At 33.3% G+C, this 16,044-nt stretch overlaps 1 protein-coding gene across 4 annotated transcripts in view; it reads left to right on the top strand.

The window, feature by feature from the left end:
* LOC116342319 (delta-1-pyrroline-5-carboxylate synthase) overlaps positions 1-12,173 on the top strand; it is a 14,538-nt gene extending 2,365 nt beyond the window's left edge. The window contains exons 1-16 of one of the 4 annotated variants that reach the window (XM_031769868.1): positions 1,329-1,499; positions 1,958-2,128; positions 4,619-4,657; positions 4,713-4,817; positions 5,946-6,053; positions 6,296-6,472; positions 6,542-6,556; positions 7,675-7,863; positions 8,221-8,416; positions 9,542-9,783; positions 10,177-10,342; positions 10,433-10,750; positions 10,838-10,965; positions 11,094-11,208; positions 11,437-11,472; positions 11,541-12,173. In XM_031769868.1, the coding sequence (XP_031625728.1) occupies positions 1,419-1,499; positions 1,958-2,128; positions 4,619-4,657; positions 4,713-4,817; positions 5,946-6,053; positions 6,296-6,472; positions 6,542-6,556; positions 7,675-7,863; positions 8,221-8,416; positions 9,542-9,783; positions 10,177-10,342; positions 10,433-10,750; positions 10,838-10,965; positions 11,094-11,208; positions 11,437-11,472; positions 11,541-11,806 (2,352 nt within the window). In that variant the 5' untranslated portion in view covers positions 1,329-1,418 and the 3' untranslated portion in view covers positions 11,807-12,173. The other 3 variants (XM_031769869.1, XM_031769866.1, XM_031769867.1) reach the window with 3 other exon arrangements.
* The last annotated feature ends 3,871 nt before the right edge of the window (positions 12,174-16,044 follow it).

Genomic DNA, 16,044 nt, shown 5'->3' with positions numbered 1-16,044 from the left:
CGCAACACATTTCTTTGCGGGTAAAACGGCATTTTAACATGTAAAAATATCTCTCCATGTTAAAATGACGACAAAATGCCATTTTAACATGGAGAAATTTTGTCACATGTTAAAATGCCGTTTTACCCGCAAAGAAATGTGTTGCGGGTAAAATGAGATTTTACCATGTTCAAAAATCTCTCCATGTTAAAATGGCATTTTTCTCTTATTACTTTGAATTTTAACATCTGAGTTTTCTCAGAGTATACATAACATTTCCTCTGCCTGACACTGATCGCAAATTATGCGCTAAATCGCTTTTTTTGCTGTTCAAACAATTTTGAATGGGAATTTGTATAGTCTGGGCAAACTTTGTTTTTTTTTTTTTCTGTCCTGCCAAAACGATTATTTTGCATGTTTGCAATCTATCCGCTAAATGTGTGTACATTTTAGCACGTATTGCTCGTAAATTGTTCACATTTTATCACACAACCTTGTATGCTCTGCTATGAATAAAGTACAAACATTTACATTGATGTTCACCTTAATCGATTGCACTGCGTGTACCTGTACATTGAACATGTGGATTGTTATGAATTGTGATTATTTTCATGTGTCAATGAATATCGTTTTTAAACTTATTTTTGTAGATGTGTTCATGTGTGAAACTTAAATGGAAATCGCCTGAGTAATTTAGTAGATAGAAAATGTGTAAATTGTCAGTTATGATAATAATTAAAGGAGCTGCTTGCAACAATGACTGTAGCCATAGATACTTGAATATTTCAACTCAAAGCAATGAGTGATAAAATAAACATCTGTTGCTAGTCACATTGCGATAAAATGTACTTTGTGCCCCTTTTTTCGACCGCAAAATTGTGATTTGTCATCGAATATTTCTTTGAACCGGTTGCAATTTTGAAGAACATTTCCAAAAACCCCACGCGATAGTCGATATCTATTGAAGATTGTCTGAGTAATTTGATAGATAAAAAAATGTATTAGTAGTCAATTATGATAGAAACTGTATTGCGACGATGAATTTAGTCATCGATACTTGAACATTTTATCCAAAGCAATGAGTGGTAAAATAAGCATCTGGCACAAGTCATATGATTTAAGCCCTTTTTTTGGTTAGCACATATATATACTGTGTAATCCAAACTAAGGTTAACAGATGGTAACGGACGATCACACAAATTCTACATCGCGTACAGTATGATTTGGAAAAAACTAGAAACGGTACTGACCTTATTCAGCATTAATTAATTATATTCGGGTCTATATATAAACCACTAATAAGTGAACATTTGGATTTTGTTCCATTTTGACCGAACAAGCGAGTACAGTCTCATTCAGTGCAGATAATTTGGCAAACATTTTCAATATACCAATTGTTTCAAAACTCAAATTCAGTTTAAAATTCAGTTATAACTAAAATGGATTCAATGCCATCAGATCATCGGATTAATGTCCAAGATTTTACAGATAAAATCAATAACAATACAAACGGTGAAAATGTGAGTGATGATAGCTTCCTTAAATATGCGGTGTACGAAGAAAATTCTGATTATAAAAAAAGCATTATCATAACAAGTGAAACCGACGAAAAATGCAAAAATTCTCGAGGCATTCGTAAACTTGACATTTATCGTGATCGATTTGGTACAGAGCATAAAATGGTTTTCTCTCAGAAGGTACACCCAATCAGAAGAAAAAGAAACTCTTCTTTTCGAATTCAATGGGTCACATTAAATTCATTATTGTATAATATAAATGCTCATATTTTCCATGAAAGAGTGATAAAAAATAATAAAAGAAAATGTTATAGTAAATTTGTGAATAAATTAAGATACATTGATCTGTGTACCATTGCATAACAATGAATAATTTAAAAATGTTAAATTTTTAATCTTATCATAACCTCTGTTGTTAGGTAACAAAAACTAAATTTATCCAATTTTTTCGATTATTTCAGGTTATCGAAAAACGTAATGTTCAATTGGGAGAGCAGCAGCAAAACACTTTTTCAGATCGTAGTCAATTGAAATATGCTCGACGCTTAGTTGTAAAACTTGGAAGTGCAGTCATAACACGTGAGGATAACAATGGATTGGCGTTGGGACGACTCGCATCAATTGTTGAACAGGTAAACTTGACGTTTAAAATTTAGGAAGTTACGAAGCACTTCACGACCTTGTGTGCTGCATTTTAAACCTCAAATAAAGTGAAAATATTTACATAAGATAAAAAGCACCGGAAATTTTGTTTGCATAGCCTTTTTTGAGTGAGTAAGAAGGTGAAGAAATTCTAATGCAATAAAAACACTTAACATCCGTATTCACCCGTTTGAACATTTCTCAGGGGCGAACGTTTTGGTGCTTGAAACATTTTAGATAAAAGAGACGAAAATCTATTTTCTCACGAAGCGCTTTAAGTGCATTTGTTCAGCCATATCATATGCACTTTACAGTACGCTTTCACTTCATGAACTCCAGAATGGCTATATTATCGTCGTGCATCTTGTCCGGATGAATGTAGAAAAATGCATAAAATAGATTGAAATTTACTTACTTAGTTCACTTTTTTAAATTTTTATTTTATAGCATCTTCTATATGTGAGGTGCAGAGAGTTGGAAAAATTGTTTGGAAAATCACATTTTGCATTTAAAGTTGATAAAACGCCAACGGAATATAAAGAACTTCAACGTTTTATGACACAAAGTTTTGAAATGATAGATGTGTGTACGATGAAAATCTCGAAAACAGTGCTTATTGGCAAAACATCCAATCAATGCGTCATTATTCCACATTTATATATGCACAGTGTTGACCCGATTGTCTCAACAATTTCGATGCATAAATAGTTTCAACTTTTGTGAACATTTGTTTTATCAATTTATAAAACGGAACGTGTTAAAGCTAGACCAATTATTTTTCAGAGATTGCCGTTTCGAAAGTATGTTTCTTTATCAATCAAATGTGGTCAAGAGATTTGGAAAAAAGATATGCTTAAACCTATTTTGAGTTTGATACGTAGTGCAAACAAAAAGTAATATTTCATAGAAATCAGACGCTTTCTTCGATAAGAATTTTCAAAAAGTGAAGTGGTTTCCACACTAAAATGAATCATTTTGGGAACGATAGAATGGACAAAAAAATAAATTTGCGCGTATCAAACAAAAATTTCAATCAAATCAGGACAATTTTTGAAAGAATGCGAGCGACGCCATATCAAAAAAAGAAAACATTGAAAAGGCTTGATTCAAAAGTAAAACTTTGGTGTCGAAAAATGAAACTATAGAGTATCCACTATATCGATAGGTTTTAGATTTGCACAGTAGTTATTATTTTATCGATTTGAGTGCTGAGAACAAGAGCAAATGGCCCAAAGTATTGAACAGTGATGAAATCAAAGAAACTTTATCTATAACAGTTTCAAGTCTTGTTCGGAAGATGTGGATAGTTTTAACTATTGTACATCTTTCGAAAGTTATACCATAATAGAGTTCGGTTATGAAATGTTCTCAAAAATAGCATTATTTTGTAATGGAAGATTGAATCGTGTTTAAACTATGCGAAGAATACCAAATAATACTTTACCATGTAATCAAGTGAAATGCAAAAAAGCCATATAGCTGACAATTTGGCATAAATCGATTGATGAATATGCATCTCATTCCAAACTAATATGTCGTCGGAAAAATGGATTACAATGATTGAGAATGTCAAAGAAATTTCATTGTTGGTGCTTCGTTGCGAACTTTCTTTTTGACAATATTGGTGTTTTCGTATTGCATACAGTCCATGTATTCTCTTGCTTTGATTATGAATGAAACGAAACAAGTTGATCGTCTCTGCACAAAACCATTCAATGCGACAACGAAGCAAAGAGATACATAAAATTATTCGAGAGTTATACGCGTTATGTATGACAATGACTTGTGAGGAAAATACCCATTGAAAACACGATTATTGCCCGGTTTTTGTCTGGGATTAAAGGACAACAATTTCCTTGTTTCTTTTCTTTTATATCCGGCTCATGTGCTTTGAAAATATCATGGAAATTGTGTCAATTTTTTTTTATACATCGGATTGAAGTGAGCAATGAAATGCAAATCTGCGAAATTGGAAATTGTTGTTATTTAAGTAACACCATTGAAAATATAGCCATGCACCATCGAATTGGAAGTGAAATACAAATTATAGCTTAAAAATGGTTTAATATGAATAAAGTCTAAATTTTTTATTGTTGTGCAATGCACTCAACAAAGTGCTACGTGAATGTTATACATTATTAGAACAATTTACCAGACATATCAAAATTGCGGCACAGTTTTACGATTTGGATGTTCAACACACGTATTCAGCCAAGCCCAATCTTTGTACGTACATAAAAAGGAGCGAGACGCTCAAAATCGTATGTGCCAGATTATGTATGCACGCGCACATTCGTGTCATTTTGATTCAATTTTTATTGCGGTGTTGCTCATCCTATGTGTCGTGAAGTGTAGGGAATGTTGTCAATTTCGCTTGTTTTTACGATTTGTAGAGTTTTGGCTATTTTGGCATTTTTGTTTTTCATCCTTACTACATTTTTGCATGTTTTTTTTCTATTTCTATTCACTTTGGTTTTTAGGTTGCCGAGTGCCATTTAGAGGGCAGAGAGTGTATAATGGTAAGCTTTTTTTTAATATAATTCGTTGGATATTTTAAGTGGTGCGTACTTTCAGGTCACCAGCGGTGCGGTCGCATTTGGGAAGCAAAAGCTCACTCAAGAATTGCTGATGTCTTTATCGATGCGAGAAACCCTTTCTCCGAAAGATCACACCCGTGAGGTATTTTTGAAAACGTTTCATTTTATACAAACCAGTTACCAGTGACTAAATGTCTATTTTAACGACTATTTATCATAGTGATAAGTAATTCAATCCCATAAAATACGTTCGAATTCATGTAAATGCCGGTTTCACACGAAATAATCGTTCATGTGCTGTATTCAAATATCAAACAAATAAATCTTCCTCAATTGGAATGGGTGGTAAGAGAATGTGCGTTGCTCTTGTAAACCATTTAATTCACACTTGTGAAAATGGATTATAAATTGTTTGACAACGGCTACCACACATCGTTGGCACAGCATGTGTATGTTCGTTGAATGTGTAGTAAATTTACATTTTGCAAATTCTGCTAGAGTTTATAATATTCAGTGTTGTCAATGTTGCAATATTTCTGACTCATTTGTTTACTGTTACATTTTCTATATAAAACAACAACGCAATGTTATTCTTCGTTGTCAACGAAACAAAAAATAATAATAATAAAATTTTCGTTTTATGTTACGATGATGTGAATAAGCAAAGTGTGAAAGAATTGCTTTTGATATATTCAACGTTGAATGCCGACAAATGCAATAAAAATGTGAACACTTCAAAAGCTCTTGACATAATATTTGAACAAATCTGAACTGTACGCTCAATTAAGTAAATGTAACTAGATAAAATTGACATGTAAGTTGCGAGAAAAGAAAAAAATCCCTCGTTAAACATCCAGCTTCCAGTTCGAGTGAATTAAAAAGAAGCAGATGAAGTTCAAGGCTCTTGACATTGATTTTACCGCGATACTTTTGCTATCGAAATCAATGTCATATCGACGTTGCGTAGAAAATCCATTTGTTAATGTGAATCAGAGAAAACATTAACGAAGTTTTTTGCATTTATTATTTAGCGAATTTATTGTGTTCATTGAAAAATCAGTAGCAAGTAATAATGGTATAAACATGTTCGATTGTAAAAGTTTAACGCGCAAAAAGTATGATATTTACCTGTAACATTAGATGAACATCTCAGCAGGGGTTGTTTATTTGAAATTGATTGCTTTGATGAACGGAACATTTACTCACCTTGGGGTTGAGTGTTCTATTTCATATTATTTGAAGAGTGAATGTTCTCTTTTTGTCTACAAAGGATGCATACACATTGCTTGAGCCTCGTGCCGCCGCTGCTGTTGGCCAATCCGGTCTGATGTCATTGTATGATGCTATGTTTGCTCAATATGGTGTTAAAATTGCTCAGGTATGTTCAACCATTCTTTGTTATGTAGTTGAATGTTTTTGTCTGAAATTGTAGATTCAATTATTATATATCATGGAAATCACATTTTTGACACCGAACACATGTCACACATGTCATACGATGGATGTTTTATTACACAAGACAAAATTCAAAATAAATGCCACAAACCCATGTTTCGCATTTCGAAAATGTGATTGCATTTTAATAATTCTTTAATATATATTGTTTCTTAATTGCATAAGGTTCTTGTGACGAAACCCGACTTCTACAATGAAAACACTCGGAAAAACTTATTCTGTACGCTGTCTGAATTGATTAGCTTAAATATTGTGCCAATTATAAATACAAATGATGCTGTGTCACCGCCTATGTTTGTGGAGCATGATGATGTGGCACCTGGTGCAAAAGGCGCTAAAAAGGTATAATTTATTGTAACATTCATTTGGTTTTGTTTATTGTTCTTTCATCTCGTTAAAAATCATTCGTAGCTCCTGAGGTCTGAGGTGAGTTTTTGTGGAAATTTGATTATATCTGTATGCTAAGGTATAAGGATACCTTACTTGTGAGGTATAGTCTGACTTAACTTAAGTTAATGGAAGCTCACATTTCAGACAAAATACATATGCCATAGAGTGTAAATCGGTCTGTTTTTACATCGACGAGACCACAAAACGAACACGAATTTATGGTTTCATGTACATAGTTTCAACACACATCGCATCATCAAATTGTATCAACACATTCGAATCAATGTGCTTGAACATATGTTATAAGAAGCAACTTCAAATAAAATTGATTCTTTAGTATCGCTTCTCTGCGGGCACATTTTCGTGCATAGAGTGGGCGTACTCTGACACTTTTTTAATACTGATATTTGCTTGTTAGCATCACTTCAGTTAATTCAAGACGAACTAAAGTTATCACAAAATGAGTTTTCATGCCTGGGCTTTGATGGAATTATCAAATCCGTAAATTTGTTCGTCCAGTTGCATCGTTTATATAATTTTAGCATTCATTTTCGCAACGAGAAAGATTCATTTATCTTTGCTTATCTGTGTTAAATTATAAATTCCCAGAAGATAACTAAAGCACTGTTTATTTAAAGTTCATAATTATGTTAAAAAGTTGGTCCGACGAAACTGTTTTAAAGATCTTTCTAAACTGCAGCAAAGAAAATAATTTCCAGCTGTTTTAAATTTTATATTATTTTCGAAATGTGTTTGTTTTCAGTTCGTTCAGCAACACGCATTAAATTGAATTAAATTATTCGTGGCGTGTAATGAAAATAAAACACACAAAAATTCAAATTATTATCCATGAGATAATAGCGCGAAAAGATCTCTAGAGATTATGGTCATGATAACCGAAGAGCTGCTCCATTTAAAATGACTAGCCAGATTTATTTTAATCTACAGAAAAAATAAAGTAAAAAATATCCACAATATCGATGAGAAATTACGAAAATCTGTTGAAAGAAGATTATGTAAAGCCAATGAACCGAAGTTTTTATGCGTGTTTTTGTGTCAAATTCATGAAATGCATATATTTGTTGAGTCTGTTGAGTGTTTATTTGGTTGTAAATTTAATTTGATTTTGAATATATTATTTACTTTGTAAAAAGGGAATTCAAATAAGAGATAATGACAGTTTATCAGCATTGTTGGCGGCAAATATTCAAGCCGATCTATTGATTTTGATGTCGGATGTTGATGGTATTTACAACAAGCCACCATGGGAAGATGGAGCACGCCTTATGCACACCTACACATCAAGTGATCGTGATAACATCGAATTCGGCAAAAAGTCCAAAGTAAGAAAATAATCCTTGCCCTAGGCAGTTCAATTGGAGAATTTCAATGTTATTTAAAAGGGCTAACAAAAAAAAACTCAATTGAAGAGAGTGAAAGTTTTGTGATATTTTTCTCTCTCCAGAAACGGGGAGACTAAAGCGGAGAACATTTCTTTCAACTCTTTTGCAATTGTGTTACTGTTCATTAAACAGTCTTGGCACTGGTTGAAATGTTCTTTTTTTTGTAAACGATACTTTCACACAAATAAGAATGATTTCAATTGAATCGGTGATAACATTGATTTTGTGCGGATTGAAATCTATATTTTTGTTGTTGCTTTGTTGTTGATATTCTAATGATAAAAATATCTAACTAAGGTCGGTACCGGAGGAATGGATTCAAAGGTGAATGCTGCAACATGGGCGTTAGATAGAGGTGTGAGCGTTGTCATTTGCAACGGAACACAAGATAAAGCGATTAAAACAATTATTGCTGGACGTAAAGTTGGTACCTTTTTCACTGATACCAGCTCAAGCGGCGGTCCACAACCAGTTGACATGCTAGCTGAAAACGGTAAATTCTTTTTTTCTACTTTTTTTGGTAGTGTTTTTTTTTTGTTTGCGTGGCTTTATCTTCCAAATCGAGCTCAGCAGTATATTTGAGAAAAGTTTTTCTTTCGTCATGGACATTTAGTTGCTAAAAATGAGTTGGGGTTTTACATACAAAATTAGGGCCTGAACAATCGATTGCTTCAGCTTTAATCTTATTCAGTTTGCAACTGTTGAGCTGACGGTACATCAACTCGTAAAATATACCATTTCGAACGCAGTCGTTTTATTATTTTCATTCATAAAAATTCTGAAACCATTTCATTAATTGTGTACAGTTTAGTGGTGTTCATTGGTTTTATGCGTATTAAAGTGTTTCGCTCATTACCTCGACTCACGTTTCAAATTCATGCGAGATGATAAATGTTCATTGCAATGCGATTCCACTAACACCAACCGAAGTTTGTTATTTCAAACTGTCTGGCCCTTTTTTTTATCAAGAATTTGATATGGGTTCGCTGGTATAAAACAATACGGTGAAATTGATACATTAATAAATTTGGAGTGAACTTTTTTCTTTGCTAAACACGTGCAATTTGGATATAGGTGTGTGTGTACATACGTGTGCGTAAGATGTTGATACTTATCTCAAGGATTGAAATTCTATCTTAGCAAACAATGTCCGAGAATCGAACTATTTTAATTTAATTTTCTTGTTTCGATTTATTTTTCTGATGTTGACTTTGTATAACGAAGGTTAAATAAACAATCCAGCAACGTTAAACGAAGAAAAATCAAAGAATTCATGAGATTCATTTCAATATCACTTTCTCGACTTTTTCCATATTTCCACGAAAGCCAATATAGATTTATTTAAGCTACGAAAAATGTACATGGTATGCATATTAATCCATCGATCTATAAATCATTTTAAATGAATGAAATGCGAAAATACAATTATCTTTCAAATTTTTATTAGTAAAAATACCAATATCCAACATATAATCTCAGGATTGATTAAGTGCTTGAACTTCAAAACTTTGAATCTTGTATGACAAATGGTCCTTTATGCAGAAGTACTTCAAAATTTCTAATATAAAAGAATTAAACTGCAGCATATCGATTTTTTGTGTCAAATTTTCCATTGTAGCACGCAGCGGAAGCCGAACTTTGCAATCGTTAACACCAGAAGAACGTGCAGCAAGTGTGAACACATTGGCCGATTTACTCATAACAAAACAGTCTCAAATTCTCGAGGCAAATGCCAAAGATTTAGAAGAAGGTGCCAAGTCAGGTCTCGCCAAACCATTGTTATCTCGTCTTTCACTCACACCAGCGAAATTGAAAAGCTTATCAACCGGATTGAAGCAAATAGCTGACTCCAGTTTGCAGGTAAGGGACCACTATTGATTTGGTGTTTTTTTTTGTATATTCCATTCAAATAGAAAATATACATATGGGCTCAGATTATTTGGTCATGTCTGAGTGATAAATTTATTCAATCACCATTGATCAACGATAATATCGATTTTGAAGAAAATAAAATCAAAGCGAATCGAAAAAAGAGTGGAGATTTTCGTCTACTATCTAAAATACTGTGGACCCATTGGCAGAATTAATGTTCATTGGTATCTTGCGATAATAACACACAACATTTATGTTGCGCCATTCATTTGTCATTTTAATTCTCTGTTTTCTAGACACATTTTGAAATGGACTCATATAGCGTATAGATATACAATGTATAATAAACTCGATATTTTTTTCGTTTCATTGTTTTTGTAGAATGTTGGCCGTGTAATACGTCATACAAAACTTGCGGACGGTTTGGATTTGAAACAGATAACTGTACCAATTGGTGTTTTACTGGTTATATTTGAATCACGTCCCGATTCACTTCCTCAAGTGGCTGCATTGGCCATGGCATCTGCAAATGGTCTTCTTCTTAAGGGTAAGATTTTTTTGTTTTGTTTTTTTTTTTTTTTTGGATTGTTGAATGGAGTGAACAAATTAATTCGTAATTTATACTTTACACCGCTAGGTGGCAAAGAAGCGGCTCATAGTAATCGAATGCTTATTGAACTGGTGAAAGAGGCACTGGCTACAGTTGGTGCAGAGAATGCTATTTCATTAGTTTCAACCCGCGAGGAAATTGGTGATTTACTCAGTATGGACAAACATATCGATCTCATTATTCCACGGGGCTCTTCGGAATTGGTTCGTTCCATACAAATGCAATCTCAACATATTCCGGTTTTGGGACATGCTGAGGGTATTTGTCATGTCTACGTCGACAAAGAAGCTGATTTACAAAAAGCATTGAAAATAATTCGAGATGCGAAATGTGATTATCCAGCGGGTGAGTATACTACAATATGCAGCATCGTCTTGAACGGTCTTGAACGAAGAAATTATTGAAATTAATGTCTTGCTTTCTTTGCCACAGCATGTAACGCAATGGAAACTTTGTTAATTCATGAAGACCTCATGAATGGTTCATTCTTTGCTGATATTTGCAATATGTTCAAACGCGAGGGCGTCAAATTGAATTCGGGACCGAAATTAAGTCAATTGGTAAGCAAAATAAAAACCATAATGTTTTCTTCACTTAGTGACAGGCTTTTAATTCATTGCATATTCACTCTATTTTTTCTATCTCTCTTCGCATATACTTTTATGCAAACTAAAACTAATTTCATTAGCTTACATTCGGACCACCGATTGCAAAATCGATGCGTCAAGAATACGGAGCGTTGGAGGCAACTATTGAAGTGGTGAAAGGGCTTGATGAAGCTATTGATCACATCCATGAATTTGGTATTTATTCATTTATTATAATTAGCTTTGGCTTTGTACATTGTGTATGTTGCAAAATGGTCAGAGACAAAGTTTTTCCTTTGATTTGGGAAAATATCTTGTTTCGCTAATTCCTTTTGCATGTTTTTGTGAAAACACTTTTTATATATACGAATTATGCCATACATTAGTGATAAATAGTTCGTAGTTTCAGTGAATTAATCAATATTTACTTTTATCCAAATTTAGGAAGCAGCCATACAGATGTGATTGTTACGGAGAATGGTAAAATTTGTATCCAATTGAAATTCAAAAAAGATGTTCATGATTCATTTGATTTTATTACTTTGTAGAATGGACAGCAAAACATTTCCAAAAGCAAGTGGACAGCGCCTGTGTATTCCACAATGCAAGTTCACGTTTTGCTGACGGCTTCCGCTTTGGTCTGGGCGCTGAAGTAGGCATTTCAACAGCTCGAATCCATGCAAGAGGACCGGTTGGCGTGGAGGGGCTTCTTACGACAAAATGGATTTTATCTGGCCAAGATCATACAGCAGCCGATTTTGCCGAAGGTGGACGCCAATGGATCCATCAAAGTTTACCATTGGATCAAAATTAACTCTGTTTAAAGACCTTATTCAATACCAAAAACTATATTTTAAGTGTAAAAACGATAATTGTTTCCCCCACCCCCCTTTTTTCATCTCTTATTTCACTGTTTGTTTTTCTTTTCTTGATCAAAAAATTGTGTTTTATTGTGATTTATGTTGAGTTGTATGAATAAAAAAAATTATTATTTTAAAAAAATCATCAATTGATCAGAAAACCAAATGTGTCACAAAATTGTAGTAGTATAGATCATTTTAATTTATAAAACTGTGCTCAATTTCACAACAACGCCGTAACATGACATGAAAATCGATTATAATCATATCAAATCACATTGAATAAAATCTAATCTGTCAATTGCATGAACTTCTAGCAAATGAAACTTGTACAATGAAAAAACTTCCACTTGTATTCGTATTTGGCATGGGATGAATGAGTGAAAAAAGTAAGTTTCCTGTATTGCATGAACACAGCATGAATTATATGAATTCGATAATAAATTAATTTGTGAAAAATCTGCACCTGCACCTGAATGCTGTACCCAATTAAATCCAGATACTATTTATTTTTATTTGTGGCCAAACAAACCCTTAAATTGAACTGGTTGGTTTAAATTTGATAGAATAATTTTGATTTTATGAGTATTTGATTGCGACAACTGAACCAAAATTGTGGTAGATATAACGCGATGAAAGGTAAAAAGCGTGTTAATCTATCCGCAGAACTGCAACTTGCATTTTCAATGAGTAAACATCACGAACACGGTGTATGGTCATTTATGTTTATCCACATATTTATGTTCAGCATAAAAACGAATTGCCATTAAAACCGAATTGGTGTAGTATACCAATAAGTGAAAGAGCTAGTTGAAATTCACTTTATTGCCAATATAAACATTCATTGAAAATTCGCATCGGCTGTGACGAATTGGTAAATCGAATAATAACCAATTCGATGTGAACATTATATAATTAATATAGAGCTTGTGCCAGTTTCGTTCAATTCAATATGAGCGAATGATTAGGTTTTTTCATCGCCTGTCAAAATAACTGGAAACGACAACAACAGCAGCATACAGCAATAGCGTGTACTTTAGTCAGATAACGGAACTACTTCTAAGAGCAAATTTAATAGTTGAACAGTATAAAAAACAAACATATTATTCTACAAATGTGCTATTCCACTTACGACTCTTAATGAGACTAAAAAAATGCCATTGACATGTGATCAAATCACTTTTTTTTCGCGGCTAGATAAGCTTCATCAATTTACGCGAGCACATGCATTTTAAACAACATATGTTCAATACCAACCATATGAATGAATACCAACTCTCCACAGGCATGCGACAGAACCGTGGACTTTTTCTTCTTTTTTTTTTTTCAATAAAAAGCAGAAAATTATACAAACAGTGTCAGAATCAACTGACGCAATAGTTGTTCTGGTTCGTTTGCTTTTTAAATTGAATATGCTTTAGTTAAAGTTCAAATGTTCGTTACAACTAGATGACGTAAATTATAAAAATTTGCTATGACTTTGTGTGTCAACAACAATTATTTTCTTTCACTTTTTTCATTATCACCACTTCATATGCGAAGAGAACAACAACGGACCGGACTGTCTATCTCTAGCATTGTGGAAAAAACAAATAAACTTTCCATCGATTGGTCTGCTGTATGGTCTGAGTTAGATTTGCAATTTTGAGGGTCAATCATGTCACTCATTGGAAACATTTTGAACGTTGTCTTTATTCAGATCTCAAGTAAACAGTTGACAATTTCCAACAAAGGAATCATGCAAAGAACACGGGAACAAAAAGTGTTTAATTGATTGGTTCGATTATATGACTATACAACGTAAACACTGAGCTTGATTTACTACAACACTAAATCTTATAAAGGATATTCAGTCATTGCTTTTTATGCGCAAAACTTTTGAACGATGCCCTTTATAAATGAATTACGAATAGTGTGTGGTAGCGAAAGGGATTACATTTTCCTAAATGAGTGCAAGAGGTCAATAAAAGTGCATCTTTTCAAAAGATGATGATTTCGTCATAGTATTTCAACAGAGATAATGCAAAATCATTTCTACTTGCTGCACTCAACTTATTCAACTTTAATCAATCTATTTGAGTAGTGATATCGAAAAAGGCAACTACTACTAAATACAAACAAGGAAATGTGAAACTTGTTTTGCTTATTTTAGACGATTTTAACAAGTTCCAATTGGCTTTGTGTGATTTTTTTTTATTGTTACGTTATTTTGCTGTTCAAAGTACATTAACGTAGTGAATGTGAATCATTAGCAAGAGATTTGATGTTTATGTGATATGCATCAGAAGGCAAAGGAAAAAGTTTAACTCCAATTTCGAATAATAATGTTCTTTCAATAACAAAAACACAAACGACGCTCTAGTTTTGTGTTCATGCATCTTTTTTTCGCAATATTCAATGTGTTTACCAACAAGAGGTGATATCTATTAAAATAAATGAGACACGTTTGAGATAAGGTAAAACAAGCGTCGAACGCGCTATCACCATCAGTGTCCCGACGAGTGACCAAAAAATGAAAACAAAAATTAAAAGCGTGTGCTTTCTCTAATCACGAGCATTTATGACTGAACATATATTAGATGTCGCGATATTTAAAACGAAACAACCGATGAAAGTACGATTAAAACAAAGGCGAGTGAATGAAACATACAACTAACAAGTGATTATCTAAGCTGTTCTATTTGATTGAAAAAAAAAAGTCGAGTTAATTGAGTTTTTTCTTTGTTTTTGTAACTCCGTTGTCTGTGCATACATGCTTAGACATTTTATTTGTGTGTGGTCGTATAGACACGTGTGATATGCGGATATTTTGCTTTATTGTCTGGTTATAAAGACTCAACACTTGCTGAGACAGAGCACAGACGAACTTCAATTTCAGAGAGAGAACATCTCTGAAAAATCAACCAAGTGACATAGTTAGCTGTATTTGGCAAACAAAAGTCAAAAGTTTAAATTCGGTTTGCTGTAATTTCTTCCGTTTGCTAATTAACGACGAAGAAGTACCACCAGCAAAAAGTATCAAATAGCAGCGATTGAAACTTTTGCACTATTTGCTGAGAGATTTTTGCAGAAATATAGAAACCCACAAAAAGAGCACAAAATGTTGATTGGAACAGCAGTACGTTATCTTGCCAGTCGGAATGCAGTGCAGACAGTATATTGGCGCACCGTCAAGGACCATACGGGAGAATTGCGCCTCGTTAAACATCAAAAGACCTGTAATTTTGGACCGAGAGAGGAAATTAAATACAAAGTTTGAATAACATTAAAAAACGAATTGTTAAAATCGTTTCCATCATGTTTAACTGAAAGTTTTGGTGCTCAAGTAAATTGTATCTGTTATGTTATTATTGAAGAATTTGTAATAGGATTAAGTTAAATTGAATTAAATTATTAATTGAATATGGCAAATTTATTTTGGCATTGAATTTTGAAGAGATGTAAGCGAAACGCTTCATAACGAAAAAAAAAATCAAATAAAAAATAAAAAAGTGCTGGGCACGAAAAGAACGTAATGATTATGCCGTTTTTATTTGAAATTCCGAATTGTACGAATTTTTGTAGCAATTAATGTGTTGGTCCATTCAAATTCACTCCATAGAATTGGATGCAAAGGTTAAGCAAAACCAATTGTTATGCACCCAATTTAAAAGTTATGGAACGAAATACAACAACACAACGGAAAATATTCATCGCACCTACTCCAGCTCGTCATAACCGGAAACACGCTTTGATGACAAAATACCAAGAGTGGCCTATGCTACGTATGTTTTTTGCTAGGTTCAATGACTCAAACTATAGTTGGTGTGATATATCGTTACATGAGAGGTAGAACATTTCACACGCTATCCTCTCACACAGTTTTTCAACAGAGTGCTTCAACTAAAGACTTTGGCCGCTGTTTTAATATAGTTAGCCACCGCATACATTTTTTTTTCATTTATGCATTTGTTTATGTGTCTTTTTTGTCTCTTTTTATTTCTGTTTGTATCATTGTTTTTTTGAATATACAGAAAAAAACACATTTGCGTGTGTTTCCTATTGGGTTGGTTGCGGTGATTTTGCGTAATGATATCCACAACAACAATACAAATACTGTGCTTGCGATTTGATGAGACAAAAGAATAATTCTGAAAATGTAGACATCTTTTTTTTTTGCTCTGTTCTCTGTTTGATGTTGATTGTTGATCCA

The sequence above is a fragment of the Contarinia nasturtii genome, unplaced genomic scaffold (genome assembly GCF_009176525.2).
Source record: "Contarinia nasturtii isolate CC-2019 unplaced genomic scaffold, AAFC_CNas_1.1 Cnas_scaffold_864, whole genome shotgun sequence".
Lineage (NCBI taxonomy): Eukaryota > Metazoa > Arthropoda > Insecta > Diptera > Cecidomyiidae > Contarinia > Contarinia nasturtii.
The sequence above is the reverse complement of the archived record's forward strand: the minus strand, read 5'-3'. Positions and strand labels throughout refer to the sequence as shown.